Source organism: Aquarana catesbeiana, linkage group LG04, assembly GCF_042186555.1.
Source record: "Aquarana catesbeiana isolate 2022-GZ linkage group LG04, ASM4218655v1, whole genome shotgun sequence".
Taxonomy (NCBI): domain Eukaryota; kingdom Metazoa; phylum Chordata; class Amphibia; order Anura; family Ranidae; genus Aquarana; species Aquarana catesbeiana.
The window spans coordinates 537,880,846-537,901,938 of record NC_133327.1 but is presented as its reverse complement, the minus strand read 5'-3'; the positions used below and the strand labels follow the sequence as shown (position 1 = coordinate 537,901,938).

General features: G+C 42.0%; 1 protein-coding gene across 4 annotated transcripts in view; it reads right to left on the bottom strand.

Moving 5' to 3' along the window:
- Window positions 1-8,461: 8,461 nt before the first annotated feature.
- Window positions 8,462-21,093, bottom strand: part of WTAP (WT1 associated protein) — a 102,429-nt gene continuing 89,797 nt past the window's right edge. For 3 of the 4 annotated variants that reach the window (XM_073627861.1, XM_073627859.1, XM_073627860.1), the window contains 2 exons: window positions 17,912-18,066; window positions 8,462-9,686 (listed from right to left, as the gene is read on the bottom strand). In XM_073627861.1, the coding sequence (XP_073483962.1) occupies window positions 9,112-9,686; window positions 17,912-18,066 (730 nt within the window). In that variant the 3' untranslated portion in view covers window positions 8,462-9,111. Of the gene's footprint in view, window positions 9,687-17,911; window positions 18,067-21,093 lie in introns of those variants that run through there. The other variant, XR_012243955.1, reaches the window with a different exon arrangement.

The window sequence follows — 21,093 nt, the reverse complement described above, 5'->3', positions numbered from 1 at the left end:
AGAAAAAGGATCTCTCTGCTGCCAAAAAGAGTGAAATAGTTCTATGCCTTGGACGAGGTATGAAAACATTAGCTATTTCATGAAAACCTAAGCGTGATCATCGCACTATTAAGAGATTTGTGGCTGATTCAGAGCACAGACGGGTTTCATGCAGATAAAGGCACATTGAGGAAGTTTTCTGCCAGACCCATGCATCGGATCAAGAAAGCAGCTGCTAAAACACCATTACATAGCAGCAAACAGATATTTGAAGCTGCTGGTGCCTCTAAAGTCCCATGGACATCAAGGTGTAGAGTCCTCCAGAGTCTTGCAACTGTGCATAAACCTTCCATGCGGCCACCACTAACCAATGCTCACAAGCAGAAACGGCTGCATTGGGCAGAAAAACACAAGAAGACTCATTTTCAAATAGTCCTGTTCACTGATGAGTGCCGTGCAACCCTGGATGGTCCAGATAGATGGAGTAGTGGATGGTTGGTGGACGGCCACCCTGTTCCAACAAAGCTGCAACGACAGCAAGGCGGTGGTGGAGTCATGTTTTGGGCCGGAATCATTGGAAGAGAGCTAGTCGGCCCCTTTAGGGTCCCAGAAGGTGTAAAGATGACCTCTGCAAAGTATGTGGAGTTCCTGACTGACCATTTCCTTCCGTGGTACGGAAGGAAGAACTATGCTTTCCGTAATAAAATCATCTTCGTGCATGACAATGCACCATCTCATGTTGCAAAGAATACCTCTGCACCAATGGCTACTATTGGGATAAAAGGAGAGAAAGTCATTGTGTGGCCTCCATCCTCCCCTGACCTCAATCCTATTGAGAACCTTTGGAACATCCTCAAGCAAAAGATCTGTGAGGGTGAGAGGCAGTTTACATCCAAACAGCAGCTCTGGGAGGCTATTCTGACATCTTGAAAACAAATTCAAGCAGAAACTGTCCAAAAACTCAAGTTCAATGGATGCAAAACTTGTGAAGCTGCTATCAAATAAGGGGTCCTATGTTAAAATGTTTAAAAAGTTAAAATGTTGTTCAAAGTTTGATTGGAATAGCTTTTGATTTCAGTAAATATGCTGCTAACACAACAAATGACAATTTTAAGTTCTTTACAACCTATAAAGTGTTTTGAAACTTACTGTGCGTAATAATTTGGAACAGTGCATTGGACGTTTTTTATTTTGAAAAAAAAAGTCTTATCATTAGAAGGTTTGTTCAATAAAATTTGAATTGTACTCTTAATATTTGATAACATGAGAATTATGCTGACTGTTGCTTACATCAATTACCCGTATTTATCGGCGTATCACGCACATCCCAAGTTTAGGAGGGAATTTTAAGGAAAAAAAAACTTACATTTAAATGCCCAGCCTTATCAGTGTCCATCTGCAGCCTTGTAGTGTCACTGCAGTTTTAAAATATGGCGCCGCCAAGAGACACAGAGCCAGCCCTGTGTCTCTAGGCGGTTCTCGGCTCCTCCCGTAATCCTGTGGGCGGAGCAGAGCACCGCCGACATTCATACATAGCCGAGTGTACTCGGCTAGGTTCAGCTAGCTCCGCTCACAGTCACTCCCAATCCCTGTGTTATGTCACTCTTAGGACGGGACTGGGTGTGACTGTGAGCGGAGCTAGCCGAACCTAGCTGAGTACACTCGGCTATGTATGAATGTCGGCGGCGCTCGCTCCTCCGCTCACAGTCAGCGGGGGATCGGCCTATAACACGCACCCGCGATTTTAAGAGGAAAAAAGTGCGTGTTATACGCAGATAAATACGGTATTTAGGTAAATGAGAAAAATATCATTGACATAATAATTTGGAACAGGGTGTAATTGGAAATCTCTATTTTTTCTGTTCACTTACCTGATTTAAGCCTGTATCTAATTTCACTTCCTCCTTTAGGGGCCATGGCCACGTACATCATTTCCGGTTTTGGCTCCTGGGAGATCTTGGTCAGCTTGGCATGGCACTGCTCCTGTAACATTTAACATTGGCATCTATGGAAAATCTTAGTCAGCTTGGCATGGCAAGCTGACCAAGATTGCACTGCACTGCACATGCGTGAGATCAGCAGGTGCATGCTGGGCAGCCAGCATGCATGGAATCCAGGTGGAAGGACACTGTGGCTTCAGATGCTCACACTGGAGATGGCCGCGCTGTGCAGGAACCTCACAAAGTAAGAAAACAATGCTGCACAAACAGAACACTGGTCATAGTTTACAGCATACCTTTGCTACATTGCACGAGACATGAGTATTCTAGGGGTAATTTTATCTTTAACCACTGCCAGCCCAAGAACGTCACATGACGTCCTTAACTTTCAGTGGGAATATCTGAATGATGCCTGCAGCTACAGGCATCATTCAGACATCCTCTTTTTTCAGCTGGAGATTCTGTGCACCGTAAGAATGATCACAGCGGCAGTTCAGCTGCTATACCATTCTTACAGGTGAGGGGAGGGGACATCTCCCTCCTCCCGCTGCCCTCCAGTGCTTCTCTGGGCTCTCTCGGTGCCATTGGGGACCTGGAGAAAAAATCAGCCGCCGCCCAATGACGATCATAGAGATTTACGGTGACCAGACAGTCACCAGTCATCTCTATGACCGTCGGAGGCCCGGGCGCGATGTCACATCCGGGCTTGTAAACAAAGCTGCGATCGCGGCTGGAAAGCATGGGATTGTGAATTTTTTTTTTTTTTGATCAAATGCTTTACAGCCCGGAGGAAAGATGTGGAGTCTCAGTGACCCCGCATCTCTCCATAAAGAGGACCTGTCACACACCATTCCTATTACAAGGGATGTTTACATTCCTTGTAATAGGGACAAAAGTGATAAAAAAAAACGAGAACGTGTAAAACTAAAAAAAAAATAAAGTAAAATAAGTAATAAAAAGAAAAAAATACATGTAAAGCGCCCCCTGTCCCCGGTAGCTCGCGCACAGAAGCGAACGCACACGTAAGTCCCACCCACATATGTAAATGCCGTTCAAACCACACATTCTAGTACTAGACCTCCTCCGTAACTCTAAACTGGTAAACTGTAAAAAAATTTAAAGCGTCGCCTATGGAGATTTTAAAGTACCGAAGTTTGGCACCATTCCACAATTGTGCGCAATTTTAAAACATGACATGTTGGGTATCTATTTACTCGATGTAACTTCATCTTTCACATTATACAATAAAATTGGGTTAACTTTACTGTTTTGTTATTTTTTTAATTCATGAAACAGTTTTTTTCCCCAAAAAAGCGTTTGAATTGTTGCGCAAATACCGTGCGACATAAAAAGTTGCAACGACCACCATTTTATTCCCTAGAGTGTCTGCTAAAAAAAACATAGATAATGTTTGGGGGTTCTGAGTCATTTTCTAGCAAAATAAAAAAGATGATTTTTACATGTAGGAGAGGAGTGCCAGAATAGGCCTGGTATAGAAGTGGTTAAAGTCATATTTCAGCCAGAACTCCGCTTTAAGCGTAAGCTTTCCTGGCTTATGGTCAATGAAAGGCTCTTGGCAGCCTTGAATTACAAAATAAAGGCTTTTGAACAAGCCTGGGCTCCGTGGATCAGCTATTTCACTGGAGACCCCCAAGCGGCTCCAGTCTGATGGACCTTTGGGCAGTGTGGATCAGAGCTTGGGGTCTTCCCCCTTCCCCCTCTCTCTTTTCTTCTCCCCGCTTTTCTTTCTCTTTGCTGAATTATGTGCTTGACAGACTCTAACCATGCACTACTAGTGGCAGAGGACAGGGGGTTTCCCCCCTCCCCGTGGGGCAGGGAACACCCTTGCTATAATAGTCGTGGAGCAACTCTTGGGCCCCACGTCAACTATTATGCGACTACTATGGTGTGTTGCGAGCTGAGAGAGCACTGGAAGTCTCTTTGTTGGATATTGTTACTGCCTTAGCAGAGCTTGGGAGCACTCTCATGAGCTTGTAGATACAGAGACGACTAAGGCCCCTTTCACACTGGGGCGGTGCGGGCGCCGGTCGTTTTTTGCGGCGGTATTCGGCCGCCAGTGGGGCGGTTTTACCCCCCTGCTAGTGGCTGAGAAAGGGTTAAAACCACCGCTAAGCAGCGCTTTGCCGGCAGTATAGCCACGCTGCCCCATTCATTTCAATGGGCAGGAGCGGTATACACACCTTTCCAAAGATGCTTCTAGCAGGACTTTTTTTTTTTACTGTCCTGCCAGCGCACCACTCCAGTGTGAAAGCCCTCGGGCTTTCACACTGGAGTGTGAGGAGCGGCTCTTTCAGGGTGCTTTGCAGGCGCTATTTTTAGCGCTGTAACACCTGCAAAGCACCCCAGTGTGAAAGGGGTCTAAGTGTGGTCATTTCAAGAACTACTTCTCCAGTTGATGTGGGGCCAGGGGCCTTATGCCTTCGGCCTCCCCTCTTATGAATAATGTACACATTGTCATTTCATCAGCAAACGAGCACTCTGGATTGTGCAAATTATATATATTTATCTTTGTTATTGTTTTTAATGTGAAGACATTAAAACAGAAAGTGATCCTCTGTAGTGGAAAAGGCCATCTTTTCCCTGGCTTCCTTAATTAAATGTATCTGCCAGTAACCCTTGATAAGGTCTAATGCCACATACACACGATCAGAAATTCCATCAGAAAAAACTTGGATGGTTTTTCCGACGGAATTTCACTCAAGCTTGCCTTGCATACACACGGTCACACAAAAGTTCTCTGAACTTTCGACCGTCAACAACGCGGTGACTTATAACACTACGACGAGCCAAGAAAATGAAGTTTAATGCTTCCGAGCATGCGTGATTCTTTGCGCGTCCGAATTGCATACAGACAAACGCATTTTCGGATAGGAACTTTTTCCGACCGAAAAATAGAGAACCTGCTCTCAATCTTTTGCTGGCTGGAATTCTGCCATCAAAAGTCCGATGGAGCGTACACACGGTCAGAATTTCTGACCAAAAGCTCACATCTGACTTTTGCTGGCAGAATTTCTGATAGTGTCTATGGAGCATAAGGTGGTAATATACAGTGCCTTGAAAAAGTATTCATACCCCCCTGAAATTTTCCAAATTTTGTCAGGTTACAACCAAAAATGTAAATGTATTTTATTGGGATTATATGTGATAGACCAACACAGTGGCACATAATTGTGAACTGGAAAAATGATAAATATATTTTTTACAAATAAAGATCTGAAAAGTGTGACATGCATTTGTATTCAGCCCCCCCAAGTCAATACTTTGTAGAACCTCCTTTGGCTGCAATTACAGCTGCAAGTCTTTTTGGGGATGTCACTACCAGCTTTGCACATAGAGAGTGAAATTTTTGCCCATTCTTCCTCGCAAAAATAGCTCAAGCTCTGTCAGATTGGATGGAGAGTCTGAACAGCAATTTTCGGAACCCTCACAGAGTGGGATATGTTAAATACAGTTAGGTCCATAATAATATATATTTATATTATGACACAGCCACAATTTTAGCTTTTTTCAGGTATTTACCAAAACATATTCAAGGTATAGTTATATAGTGGATATGGGCTGAAAGTGCACACTCAGGTTTAATTTGAGGGCATGTACATCCAAGTCAGAGGAAGGGTTAAGGAATTACAGTTCTTAAGAACAGCTATCCCCCTTTTTTCAAGGGACCAAAAGTAATTAGACAATTGAATCAAAAGATGTCTCATGGCCAGGTGTGGGCTACTCCTTTGTTATTTCTTCAGCAATTAAGTAGGTAAAAGGTCTGGAGTTGATTCTAAGTGTGGTGTTTGCATTTGGAATCTATGGCTGTGAGCATACATCATGCGTTCAAAGGCGCTGTCTATGGAAGTGAAACCGCCTCTGTAAGGCTTCAAAAAACAAATCAGAGAGATAGCAGCAACATTAGGAGTGGCCAAATCAACAGTTTGGTACATTCTGAGGAAAGAACGCACTGTTGAGCTCAGCAAAATAAAAAGGCCTGGACATCCACGGAAAACAGTGGTGGATGATCGCAGGATCCTCTCTATGGTAAAAAAAACCCATTCACAACATCCAGACAAGTGAAGGACACTCTCCAGGAGATGGGCATATCATTGTCAAAGTCTACAATCAAGAGAAGACTTCATAAGAGCAAATACAGAGGCTTCACCACTAGGTGCAAACCATTCATAAGCCTGAAGAATTAGAAAAGCCAGATTAGACAAAACCATCTAAAAAAAAGCCAGACCGGTTCTGGAAAAGCATTCTTTGGAGAGATGAAACTAAGATTAATCTGTACCAGAATGACAGGAAGAAAATAGTGTGGAGAAGACTTGGAACAGCTCATGATCCAAGCACACATCTGTAAAACATGGTGGAGGCAGCATGATGGCATGCATGGCTTCCAGTGGCACTGGGTCATTGGTGTTTACTGATGAGGTGACAGATGCAGTCAATCACCTGATCTCAACCCAATTGAGCATGGATTTCACTTGCTGAAGGCAAAAAAAATAAAGGGCAGAAAAACAAAGAACTGAAGACTGCTGCAGTTTGAGCCTGGCAAAGCATCAGAAAGGAGGCAACCCAGTCTTTTGGTAATGTCCATGGGTTCCAGACGTCAGGCAGTTATTGCCAGTAAAGGATTCTCAGCAAAATATTAAAAATCAACATTTTATTATTACATTTGCTCAATCGTACCTCATCCATGCCACATCAGTGCCTCACAATAGTGTAATGGGTAGTCAGGAAATTAGATTTGAAACCTATGTCCTTAGAATATCTGATGGTGCTCCCTGCATGTGGCCAAGCAGTGTAAAAGTCTTACACGTTGTATCGCCATACTCAGGAGTAACAGAATGTATTTTGGGGTGCCATTTTTGACACATGCTATGTGTTAGAAAAATCTTATACATGGACATGGACTCTGTGTAAAATAGTCTTTTTTTTCCACAAGGTTTTGGAAAATGTGGAAAGGAAATTAAATGTTTAAAAGACTCATTATGTTTTACAGATTATGTGCTGGGGGTTTTGCTTTCCAAAATGGGGTCATTTTTGGGGCATTTCCACTATCCTGGTGCTCCATGGCCTTCAAAAGTGTAAGAGGTAGGAAAGAGGTAGGTAAGAAATTAAATGTGTAATTTATGTCCCTAGAACACCTGACTGTGCTCCTTGCATGCTGGGCCACTGTATGTGGCCAGGCTGTGAAAAAGTCTCACATGTGGTATCGCCATACTCAGTAGCAGAATGTGTTTTTGGGGTACAGTTGCAAGTATGCATAAGCCATGTGAGAGAAATAACCTGTTAATATGACAGATTTGTGAAATAAAACCTTAATTTCTTCAAAGAATTGTGGAAAAAAACTACAACTTCAAAAAAACTCACCAGGCCTCTTACTAAATACCTTGGAATGCTTGCCAGAAAGGGGCCATTTGTACTGTCCTGGCTTGTTAGTGTTTTAAGAAATGAGATAGCCCGTCAGTACATCAGGTGCGATCAATTTTCAGTGATTAGCACCATAGCTTGTAGACTAACGTTCACAAAGACCAAATAATATACACTGATTTTGGTTATTTTTCCCAAAGATATGTAGCAGTATACATTTTGGCCAAAATTTATGAAGAAAAATTACTAATTTGCAAAATTTTATAACAAACGAAGAAAGCATTTTTAACAAAGTTTTCATTTTTTTCATATATATATATATATATATATATATATATATATATATATATATATATATATATATATATATATATATATATATATATATAGCGCAAAAAATAAAAACCCAGTGGTGATTGAATACCACCAAAAGAAAGCTCTATTTGTGCGAAAAAAAAGACAATAAATGTCATATGGGTACAGTGTTGCATGACTGAGTAATTGTCATTCAAAATGTGAGTGCACTGGAAGCTGAAAATTGGTCTGGTCAGGAAGGGGGTATAAGTCCCCAGTTGTTAAAGGAATTCTGTACTGAAAGAAATGTGGGATGACATTTCTGACCTCCTGCACATGCTTGTTGCCTGGCTACCTTTGGCTTTAACATTTTAATAAGTCAATGGCCCAAAACAACAGGAATCAAACAATGTCAGAAACTTTAGTGTGCAGTCTTTTGGTCAAAGTAATGGAACTCCTAGATCGGCATGGCAAACAGCCAACACATTTTCAGAAATGCAGCATACTTAACCAGGACGAGGTTGGCAATGGCAGTCAAAATACTTCCCAGTAGGTTTCCTTTTAAGCTCCCCAGAATACGGTGTATTTAACAATTGTTCATCAAATTGTATTAACATACCATACACAAAAAGGGACAAAACGTTTAAAGACATCTCCAAGTATGTAAACGTCTCATAATTGGCAAGGGGCGGGGAGTACCTGTTCATTTGCATATAATAAATTAAGCTGCAATAAAAGTGGTCTTGCCTACAGTGGCGGTAGCCATTTTAGAAAATGATCACCTACCTAAACTAGGTGCCATAATAGCACTAGTTGTTTGGGTATACAATTTCAGTCATTTCAGTTACTGAATGCACAAAATGGCTGTGTAAATGTGACATTAAAAATCTTTATTTTGGTTTGGTCAGTACAGGCAAGGTAATATTGGAGTCACAGAGTCATATGCATAAACAAAGTACAACAGTTTGAAAACTGAGCAACGGCACACAAGTCTAACGTTCAGCCATCTAAAGGAGAAAAATCAGCCATGAAGAAATGTTTTTTTACTGAAGAGAGCAAAAAACTGTTAACACTGAAACTACCATGGGACTCTAATAGTCCAACCTGTGGTATAGCTATGTCACTGGGCAAACTTTGGCAGCCAAACCCACACAGTACCATGAGATTGTTGAGAATGTCTAGATAAGATGAAAACATGGGCAGGAATGCCATTACACAGCTAGGTTTTTAAGAACACGTTGTACAGACATCATTTATGTGAAATATTTCCAAAGTTGTAAATTAGTTCAGCTTTTCATTACTTTACATAAAAATAATCTAAACAAATGTAATTTTTCTTTACAACTTTCAATGTAATAATCTGTTAAAACATCCAAATTGGCAGAGGTATTACAGTAAGCGACAATGAAAAACAAAACTCAAAAGGCAAAAATTATGACAAAATATGCACTGGACAGTATTAGTTCTGAAATTAAAGGATGTATAAAAAGGGGGAAAAATAAAGTTTATTTTGTTTATTTTACAAAACAGAGCCCTGCATACTTGCTCCTGAGTCCAAGCCATTTTGAACATGACGGGAGCTTACAGTTCGGCTGCCTTTCCCACTCCTTGGTTTCTCCTCCTGAGAGTCATGATTGGAGTCTGTGTCATTAGAGTGGTGGGTTAGAGAGTTCTCACTTCCAGTGGGCGAGTCTACACTCTCATACCCAGTACTAAGCTGATTCATATAGCTTCCTCCACCTCTACCAGTTCTCTCCTCCGAATGGTTTGGCAACTTGCCCTCATTCACTGGTGATGCAGGAAAGTCATCTTCTGCATTACTACTCTCTCTGTAAAGCCCTGTAGAACTGTGAGTTCTCTGGTGAGAAGAGCCTCCATTGCTCGGTCCATTTGACAAGCGACTGCATTCCTTACTGCTAGATTCTCCTTCTTCCTTGGGCTCTGCTGGAGTCCTGATAGCAGAATTTTGAGATTGCTGCTGTTGTAACTGAGATAGCTGTTGTCGGGATTCCTTCAGCTGCTGTTGTAGGACCAAAATAGTGCTCTGCATTCCCTCCACCTCTTCATCTAATTGAATAATGAAGTCATTCAGCTCTGTTATGGAAAACCAAAAAGGCACAAAATTAAAAACCCATATTTAAAAAGTAAAACAGCAACTTTTTTTTGTAATAGAGTAAGGGAAGGTTAAAACCTCTGACAGTTTTATTTTGCTATGTCCATTAAGGAGAGTTCTTCACTTCCGGTCTCAAAGGAAAAAAAAAAAGCACAAACACACAAAGTGAGAGGAAAATCCTCCAAAGCGAGGATCACTGGTTGTCGCCAAAAATCACCAAAACTAGTGCCCCTATTGGAAGCTTTCCGCTTTACTCCTGCTCTGGTGACTAACCAAAATGTGGCGTTTTCTGTTACTTTTCACTCTGTTATAAAACCGTAAGAAGGACAAAAAGAGGGTGAATCGCCCCAACGGACACACTGATAGCAATAAAGGTGTTCCAATCTTTCCCCCCCTTTCGGCTAAAAAGTTCTGCCTATAGTTATATTATAAAGAAATACAAATAAAACCATTATACAAACTGTCACATAAGCTTTTATTTTTAGATCTATAATAAAACCTCTATTACTCTATGGACAAATGATTATATGGAATGTTACAGCATAGCATTGAACCTCACATTAGGTGGTTTCATAATGGCTTAGTTTTGCATCAAAGTCCATTTCTCATTCTATTCCAAGCATACAAAAAATAAAAAAAATAAAGCTGAAATATAGTCATCTAGAAAATGCCATGTGTTGCAGCTGGACTAACATTTTGTCTGAAATTGTAATATCCGTGTTAATTCTTCACCTTTTACTGCTTTCATGTAAATGTTGAATTTAAAAAGAACTGGCTTGTGTCAAGCTCACTACAGAGGGGTAATACAGGGACTGGTCTGGAGAGAGATTTCTGAAAACAATCTACCCACTCACTACGAATAATTAATAACTAAATATACAATTGTGGATGGAAAAAGAAGTGGTGGTGGTGGCTGCACTGTTCTAACTCACAAGCTTCTGCACACAATGGACAACAATCTACCCCTGGCCTAAATGGGTTGTCAATAGGGTATACTGGAAGAGATTTTGAATAAAAAAAACACTTTGGTAATAAATACATTTCACAATATAACTGGACATCAGAAATAAAAAATAGAATTTTACTGGAATGGCTACAGATCAGAATTAAAGAGCTCAACTCTGTGCTAAACAGATCCACACAAACAGATGGTGTGGATTTTAAAACCAACTGTTTTTGAAGAGACAATTTAAAGTGATTGTAAAGGATACTTTAATTAAAATAATAAACATGGTACAGTGATGGAAAAAAAGTATTTGATCCCCTGCTGATTTTGTACGTTTGCCCACTGACAAAGAAATGATCAGTCTAATTTTAATGGCAGGTTTATTTTAACAGTGAGCGACAGAACAAAAATATCCAGAAAAACGCATTATAAAAGTTGCATTTTAATGAGTCAAACAGGTATTTGACCCCTTTGCAAAACATGACTGTGCTTGGTGGCAAATCAGAGGTCAGACGTTTCTTGTAGTTGGCCACCAGGTTTGCACAAATCTCAGGAGGGATTTTGTCCCACTCCTCTTTGCAGATCTTCTCCAAGTCATTAAGGTTTCAAGACTGACATTTGGTAACTCAAACCTTCAGCTCCCTCCACATATTTTCTATAGGATTAAGGTCTGGAGACTGGCTAGGCTACTCCAAGAACTTAATGTGCTTCTTCTTGAGCGGCTCCTTTGTTGCCCTGGCCATGTGTTTTGGGTCATTATGCTGGAATACCCATCGACGACCCATTTTCAAGGCGCTGGCTGAGGGAAGGAGGGTCTCATCCAAGATTTGATGGTACATGGCCTTGTCCATCGTCTCTTTGATGCGGTGAAGTTGTCCTGTCCCCTTAGCAGAAAAACACCCCCAAAGCATGATGTTTCCACCTCTATGTTTGACAGTCAGGATTGTGTTCTTGGGGTCATAGGCAGCATTCCTCCTCCTCCATACACGACGAATTGAGTTGATGCCAAAGAGCTCGATTTTGGTCTCATCTGACCACAACACTTTCACCCAGTTCTCCTCAATCATTCAGATGTTTATTATTAAACTTCAGACGGGCCTGTACATGTGCTTTTTTGAGCAGGGGGACCTTGCGGGCGCTGCAAGACTTCAGTCCTTCATGGCTTAGTGCGTTACCAATTGTTTTCTTGGTGACTATGGTCCCAGCTGCCTTGAGATCAGATTCTTCCATCTGCAAATAATTGCACCAACTGTCACCTTCTCACCAAGCTGCTTGGCGATGGTCTTGTAGCCCATTCCAGCCTTGTGTAGGTCTGCAATCTTGTCCCTGACATCTTTGGACAGCTCTTTGGTCTTGGCCATGGTGGAGAGATTGGAATCTGATTGCATCTGTGGACAGGTGTCTTTTATACAGGTAACAAGCTGAGATTAGGAGCACTCCCTTTAGGAGAGTGCTCCTAATCTCAGTTTGTTACCTGTATAGAAAATACATGGGAGTCAGAAATCTTACTGATTGATAGGGGATCAAATACTTATTTCACTCATTAACCACTTCAATACCTTAGGGCTTCATATGACGTCCTTGACTTTGTGTGGGGATATCTGAAGGGTACCTGCAGCTACAGGCATCATTCAAATATTCTTTCCAGCCAGCGATTCTGTGCACGATAAGAACGATTTAGCGGCAGTTCCACCGCTTGATCATTCTTATAGGGGACGCCCCCCCTCCCGCCGCCATCCGGTGCTTCTCCGGGCTCTCCCGTGCCATCAGGGGCCCGGAGAAAGAATCGTCCGGCGCCGGATGACGGCGATAGAGATTTCCAGTGACCAGAGGGTCACCAGTCATATCTATGACCGTCGGAGGCCCGGGCGCGACATTATGACGTCACGCACGGGTTCCCAGAAGTAAACAAAGCCGCGATCGCAAGTGTCAGCATGAGATCGGTGAATTTTTTTTTCTCAATCTCATGTTTTCCAGCCTGGAGGAGAGATGTGGGGTCTTATTGACCCCGCATCTCTCCATAAAGAGGACCTGTCACAATAGATTCCTATCACATGAGATGTTTACATTCCTTGTAATAGGAATAAAAGTGATAAAAAAAAAAAAAAAAAAAAAAAAAAAAAAACTTAAAACGCCCCTGTCCCCGGTAGCTCGCGTTCAGAAGTGAACACAGGCGTAAGCCCCGCCTACATATGTAAACGCCGTTCAAACCACACATGTGAGTTATCACCGCATGCGTTAGAGCGTGTGCAACAATTCCAGCACTAGACGACCTCTATAACCCTAAACTGGAAACCTGTAAAAATTTTCAAAACGTCGCCTATGGAGATTTTTACGTACCGAAGTTTGGCGCCATTCCATGAGTGTGTGCAATTTTAAAGCATGATATGTTAGGTATCTATTTACTCGGTGTAACATCTTTCACATTATACAAAAAAAAAAAAATGGGCTAACTTTACTGTTTTGTTATTTTTTTAATTCATGAAACGTTTTTTTTTTCCAAAAAAAATGGCGTTTGAAAAAATATTGCGCAAATACCGTGCAAGATAAAAGTTGCAATGACCGCCATTTAATTCCCTAGGGCAGGGGTCTTCAAACTATGGCCCTCCAGTTGGGAACTACAATTCTCATCATGCCTAGTCATGTATGTGAATGTCAGAGTTTTACAATGCCTCATGGGATATGTAGTTCCGCAACACCTGGAAGGCCATAGTTTGAGGATCCTTGCCCTAGTGTGTCTGCTAAAAAAAACATATATAATGTTTGGGGGTTCTGAGTAATTTTCTAGCAAAAAAAATAATGATTTTTACACGTAGAAGAGAAATGCCAGAATAGGCCGGTATTGAAGTGGTTAAGAAGCAAATCAATTTCTAACTTTTGTGAAATGTGTTTTCTGCATATTTGTGTTCTGTCTCTCCCTTAAAATAAACCTACCATAAAAATTATAGACTCATCATTTCTTTGTCAGTGGGCAAATGTAAAAAAATCAGCAGGGGATCAAATACTTTTTTCCCCTCACTGTATACTTATCTGCTCTGTGCAATAGTATTTCCTGAACCTCCTCTTTTGGGGTCACCCACCAGCGCTCCCCCTCTTGTGTTTGCGTCCCAATAACAATCCGCTTGCTATGGGGGCACACCGGGCTTGCTCCTGAGCCGAGCTGTGTGCCTCTATAGACACACAACGTGGCTCTAATCCGCCCCCACTCCCTCCTCACAGGATTTGATTGACAGGAGTAAAAGGCAAGTGCTGCTGCCTCTGTGTCCTGTGAGGAAAGGAAGAGACCAATGCCACTGCAGATGGGGACAGCCCTGGTTCGAGACAGCACTCAGGTAAGTATATAAGGAATTAAGCGAACGAAACAACCACCGGGCCTGTTTTTTAATGCAGGGAATGCATTGAGGTATATGTCTTGCCTTTAGAATCACTTTATGCAACTGAAAGGTAAATATGGCATCAATATATAAAGCAACCTGGTACAATGTAAATAAATAAGTGATATAATGTATTAGTCGCAGATGTCAAAATAAATTGCGATGCATAATAGTTTTTTCCATGGGGGTTGCTAAACTAATACTAGGGAAAATGCCCCCCCCTTAAATTTTCTAATTCATTAATTTTATTTTTTATTTGTTTTTCTTTTACAGTACATCGCTACATTTTCTCTCTTAAAAGACAATACCAAAAATAATTGTTTGCCAAACCCGCAACCAAAAAAAAAAAAACCAAAAAAAAAAAAAAAAACCAAAAAAAAAAAAAAAAAACACACACCACAAAACAATACATGTCTTATGTATCATAAGAGTTATTGGCCCTGGAACTTAATTGGTTAAAAGTGGCAAAACATAGGGGGGGGAAAAAAAAAAAAAAAATATTCATCCTTCTAGATTGTAAGTTCTAAAGAGCAGGGCCCTCTGATCCCTCCTGTATTGATTTGTATTGTAAGTGTACTGTACACTTTACATGTTAACTGTTGGCGCTATATAAATCCTGTATAATAATAATAATTATTCACTATTTAGCATAAGCCATTTGTGCCCCATTTGCTTCAGTCTAAATGCAACTTGATGTAGGTGTAGTTTGAACAGCTTCTCACAAGCCCATAGACTGTTTAGCAACATGTATTTCCTTTCTGGCAGACAGCTTGTCACTTTTTGTTGTACTGCTGTACAGGGTTTCTGCTTCTGCAAATGGTTTTATGCTCAAACAGAAATTTTAGAACCTAAAGGTGTCTGCTTCAGACATTTCTAATTTGTGTCATCCTAAATGCCTTTTGATTGCTAGCCCTAGACTTCTAACCAGTTGTTTTAACCTTTTTCCTCACTGAATGAGGCATTTGCATGCACAGGTCAACAGGGTATGTAAAAATGACTGTTTAATTACATACCTTGCATGCTACCTCACAGAAATCACTTAAGCACAGTGAGTTGTCAATGTGCCACTGAAATTTTTTGAAACACTGTTTGGAAATGGTTAATTTCCACCCAACTTTTTAACCACGTTCGGACCGCCCACCGTACACATACTGCGGCAGGGCAGCCCAGCTGCACAAGATCACGTACCTGTACGTGATTCCGTGCATGCGGTGTAGAGGGGGGCTGCGCGCACTGCTCCCAATGTGATTGGACACAGCGGATCTGGTGGCCACCACGACCTGCCGATTAGTCTGTGGAGAGATAGATCAGCGGTGTGCAAAAAAGGACAATTTTATTTGGGTACAGCGTCAAAACGACAGCGCAATTGTCAGTTAAAGGACGTGCCGTATCATAAAAAATGGCCTGGTCAGTAAGTGGTTAAATACACCAGAATTGTACAATCGTGTGTGCTTGGAAGAGAGTGTCTTTAACCCATAGCATAGTCTAGAGGGTTTTGGTGCATGAGAAATTGTAGAAGGTGCTGACTGACAAGATCATACAATTTGAAAAAATGTGGTCACCTTGGGCTTTGTATATGTACATCTCCCTAGAGGATGGTTTGTGATAGTTTGAGCATGGAATACCACGGATTCTTCCCCCACCCCCCTCCCGCTTATACCATCCTTTGAGGCAAACTATAAAGTGCTCTTACAATGGTACCGGTTAGGCTGGGGACCTATGTCCCAGGATCTTCTCCGATATGCTTCAGAGGTTGTGGTCAGGAGGGGACAGTGTTCCACATTTGGTGGCAGTACCCTAAAGTGAGGCATTTTTGGATCAAAGTATATAACTTAAATTTTTTCCCACACACAAGGTAATCTGATCAAATCCCCGAAACATGCTTTACTGGACAGTGTGGTGTAGGAGGCCCCGAGATATCAGAGAAAACGCACTACTTATATATTTGTGTCTGCTAAAATCATCATTGCCAGGTACTGGAGTTCAGCAGTCATATCGTTTGATCAGCTCAAACACAAACTCTCCTGGATCATGATAAAAGAGCATTTATTTGCAATCTAAAATGGAAAAATTAAGCTGTTTGAGAAGGTATGGGACCTGTGGATCAAATATCTGGCAGCTGATCCCAGGACACTACCTGCTTAGATTGTTTAGTGGCCTGTAAACGTTGGAGCTTGGAGCGTGGCGCAACCCCCCCCCCCCCCCTTTTTTTCTTTTACCTCTTACTGCCCTCTGTTCTCAATTGGTAACTACACTTCCTCCCTTTGACAACTCAGGGTACAGGCTTGTTCTAGGGGTTTACACAACGCAATCACCCCCCCCCCCCCCCCCCCCCCCCCCACGAAGGGGGCTGACAGTCCTGACAGTATAGCATTAGGTACAGGTAACATGCTTTTGTGTAGCATATTGAGGGTTGTCAGCCTTCAGTCTGGGAACAGACCGCAATGTGTTACATCAAATAAGGAAATGTACCGTTGTTATATGAGTGAGACTAAGGGTATTGGGAATATGATTCCTTACGTCTAATCAGATTAGTGGTACACCCCTCCCACTTTTAAAATTAACAGTACCTGATAAACACTCCTCTCTATGGTTTTTGTTTGCTTTGCTTAGTGTTCTCCATATGCTTTGTCTAATGGAGATTTTACGTGATTTTCAATTTTTCTGACTTCTGATTACGGTTAGTAATATGGTCTATCTTATACCGGTGTCCAAATCTTTAATGAAAAGGACTGAAACAGAACCTTAGGGTTAGTGGTCAGTAGGTGGAGGAGTAGGGCATCATCGTTTGTACTAGTGAGAGCAATAGTGCCCCCTCACTGGTGTCAGTTGGATTAATAGTGCCCCACCATAGGTGTCAATGGAAGAAATAGTGCCCCATTGTCAGTGGGAGCAATAGTGCCCCGTCATTGATATTAGTGGAAGGAATAATGCCCCACCATTGATATTAGTGGGTGGAATAGTGGCCCATCATTGATATTAGTGGGTAGAATAGTGCCCCCGTCATTGATATTAGTGGGAGGAATAGTGCCCCCGTCATTGATATTAGTGGGAGGAATAGTGCCCCCGTCATTGATATTAGTGGGAGGAATAGTGCCCCCGTCATTGATATTAGTGGGAGGAATAGTGCCCCCGTCATTGATATTAGTGGGAGGAATAGTGCCCCCGTCATTGATATTAGTGGGAGGAATAGTGCCCCCGTCATTGATATTAGTGGGAGGAATAGTGCCCCCGTCATTGATATTAGTGGGAGGAATAGTGCCCCCGTCATTGATATTAGTGGGAGGAATAGTGCCCCCGTCATTGATATTAGTGGGAGGAATAGTGCCCCCGTCATTGATATTAGTGGGAGGAATAGTGCCCCCGTCATTGATATTAGTGGGAGGAATAGTGCCCCCGTCATTGATATTAGTGGGAGGAATAGTGCCCCCGTCATTGATATTAGTGGGAGGAATAGTGCCCCCGTCATTGATATTAGTGGGAGGAATAGTGCCCCCGTCATTGATATTAGTGGGAGGAATAGTGCCCCCGTCATTGATATTAGTGGGAGGAATAGTGCCCCCGTCATTGATATTAGTGGGAGGAATAGTGCCCCCGTCATTGATATTAGTGGGAGGAATAGTGCCCCCGTCATTGATATTAGTGGGAGGAATAGTGCCCAGTCATAGAAATAGAAACCATATCCAAGTTGCATCAACATTGCATCCACGTTGCACTACATAAATTGCACTGAAAGTTGGATCAAAAATCAGATCGTAACAGCGTGAACCTAGCCTTAACGTCAGCTTCAACAGAACTTGTAGAACAAAAATAGTAGGTACAAAATAAAATAAAATATAAACATACAAGTAACACAATTTTATGTATTCAACAATATAACCCTTACCATCCTGGCTGCTTTTAAGTTCCTCGCTATACTTTTTCTGTAAAGCCAATTCTGCCTCAAGCTGAGCAATGCGACCCTGGGACAGCTGTCTCCCCAGCTCCTGATTCTCCTGGATAAGCATTCGACACTTCGCCATTAACTTTTTGCCCGTTTGGCTGTAAAGGAAAGAGTTTGTCAAAACATGGAGACGTTACCTTACACAGGTCGTTGAATTCAAGAACTGAGTTTAACATGCAAATTACAAACAACTATTGAGAAGCAAATGTTTTGTTACTCAAAACATGAATATTCCTGTACAAGGCGATGGTTCAATTCTAAATGTAGGATTGCAATATCTAGAAGAAAACATTTGTTGGAATAAAATTAGGAGCTTTTGTAGAGTGATAAATGCCAATGCAACAAAGCCGATAAACACCATTATCACATTACTAGAAGAATGTCTTTACTAGGATTTAGATGATCAAGGAATAATGTCACTTAACTTACAAGAGCAAAACAGCTGCAGCCAGTTTAATGAAATTTTAGCTTGTCTAAACTATTTTAGAAAAGATATACAATTATATTTTGTTAAAGGAGTTCTTCAGGAAAGAGAACTAGAAAGACCGGCAGGAGATAAAGTGTACACCTACCTCCATGCTATACTTTCTAAGTTATGATCCCTAATATCTGCGCAGAGAGCACAACAGTACCATTAAATCAACACTTCAGATCAATGTGCCATAAATTTACTTACCCCATTATTCTGAATGAAATGGTCAAAGTTAATGGTGGCCCCATAGATTTCCACTGCAGTGACTAAAGCAGTAAGACAATTCAAGGGATAGAAAGCACGCAGACCAGAATAACTAAGCTAAGGGTAATTTTATGCGCTGTACACCGCTTGCAAAGATCCATACATCAAAAAATGACACTTGCTTCCAGGTGGTCCAAACACTTTACTCTGCTGTCCTTTTTATTTTATATCCTGAAGGGGTCTTTCAACCTTTACAGTATGAGGAAACATATGTAAAATTACTTAAAAAGTGTCCCTTAAAAGGGTAAACCTATTTATTTTATTTTTTTGGATAAAGGGAAGGCTATAACCCATGTCAGTTATTTTTCCATACGTGTGCCATCAGGGAGATTTCACTTCCTGTTTTGGTTGTGGAACAGGAAGTGAGAAAATCCCTCCAAAGTAAGGAAATCCCGGGATGTCACCAGAACTAGTGTCTCACTGGAAGATTTACCCTCTATTGCTGTTCTGACATCAACTCAAAATTTTGTATTCTACTTTCACCTTCAACAATAAAAGTAAACAGGACAAATAGAGAGGGTCAATCTCCATAAAGGGGGCAGAGAAAACAATAATACTTGATAAGTGTTCCAATACCGCTCCACCCCATCAAAAACCAAAGCTGCCCATACATGGATCAAACTGGCTGAACTGACCAAATTTTGATCCATGTATGGGCGGGCACCCTGGTTGTACACTAGTCAATCTTATCAATTGACTAGTGTACAACTAGCCTGCTGAATCCCCCCCCCCCGATTAGTGCGGTGGGCTATAGCCAGCAACACTAATCACTGTGTTTTGCCAGAAGAGAAGGCTCCCCACTGGCAGAACACAATAGCGCTGCAGGAGGGAACTGAGTGGATGGAGAAATTGAGACATTCTTTCATTCCACCTATGGTGAAAGGAAAGAAAATTGCTTAATTTATGGCCTGACCAAAAAAAAAAAAAAAAGTTTTGCCTTTAGTGACACTTTAGGGCATATTACACTTTATTTGCCAAACTTACAATTCAGTCTACACAATGGAAACAGACCATAATTCAAGGTAGTCATTTCCTTAACTGAAAAGCCCTGCATTATTAACAGCTGTTGTAAAGCCTTAGGCCCCTTTCACACTGGGGCGGTGGGGGCGTCGGCGGTACAACAGCGCTATTTTTAGCGCTGCTGTACCGTCGTTCTTGCAGCTGTATTCGGCCGCTAGCGGTGCGGTTTTAACCCCCCGCTGGCGGCCGAAAAAGGGTTAAAATCCCGCGTACAGTGCGGCTATAGCCGCGGTATTGCCGCGGTATAGCCGCGCTGTCCCATTGATTTCAATGGGCAGGAGCGGTGAAGGAGCGGTGAATACACTGCTCCTTCACCGCTCCAAAGAAGCGGTTTGCAGGACTTTTTTCACCGTCCTGTCAGCGCACCGCTTCAGTGTGAAAGCCCTCAGGCTTTCACACTGAACAAACAGCGGAGGCTGTTTAGGGGCGGTTTGCAGGCGGTATTTTTAGCGCAATACCGCCTGCAAACCGCCCCAGTGTGAAAGGGGTCTTAAAGTGGTTGTAAATCCTCTCATATACCCAGTAAAGTGAACAGCCTCAGATGATACACAGAAATGAAACAAATCTCCCTACATAAGTTTCACATGTATAGCTGTAATCTTCAACTTGCTATATTCTTTAGACCCCTGTCACACTGGGGCGGCAGGTTGATTAGCGATAAAGCGCTGCTAGTTTTAGCGGCGCTTTACTGCTGTTTTAGCAGCGCTTTTCGGCCGCTTTTAACCCCCGCTAGCGGGCGAAGGGGTTAAAAGCACCAGTGTTGCAGCGCTTCCAAAACGCTGCTCATGCATTGCAAACACCTATTGCTGAATGAGGAAGTAAATTCTAATCCAACGTAAGAACTCTTGGACCCTTTTAACACTGAGGCAGTTTTCAGGCGCTTTACATACGCTATTTTTAGAGTCAAAATGCCTGAAAACTGCCTCAGTGTGAAAGGGGTCCAAGTTCTTACATCGGGTTAGAATTTTCACTTCCTCATTCAGCAACAGGTGTGGAGTCTTGGGGCTTACACTGGGAGACAGCTAATTGGAGGAAAGGTGCACCCCCCCCCCCCCTCCATGTAGGCAGAAGAACGGAGATACTTTCAGAGCGTGCAGTGCCTCCCACAACACACATTTTAGGCTGCTTTTATCTACCATCTCTGATAACTTGTCAGAAGTTATCATGCTGATAACAGAGGAGCAAAACAGCAGAAACACTCCAGATATAGTGCTTTGGAGAGAGAGAGATAAGTAAACACTACAAATATATGTGCCTAGGTCCAATTTCATAAATCGGGTTTACGTCCACTTTAGGGTTTTTCACCTTAATGCACTCTATGCATTAAGGTGAAAAACATTCTGTGCTGCAGCTCCCCCCCCCCCCCCCC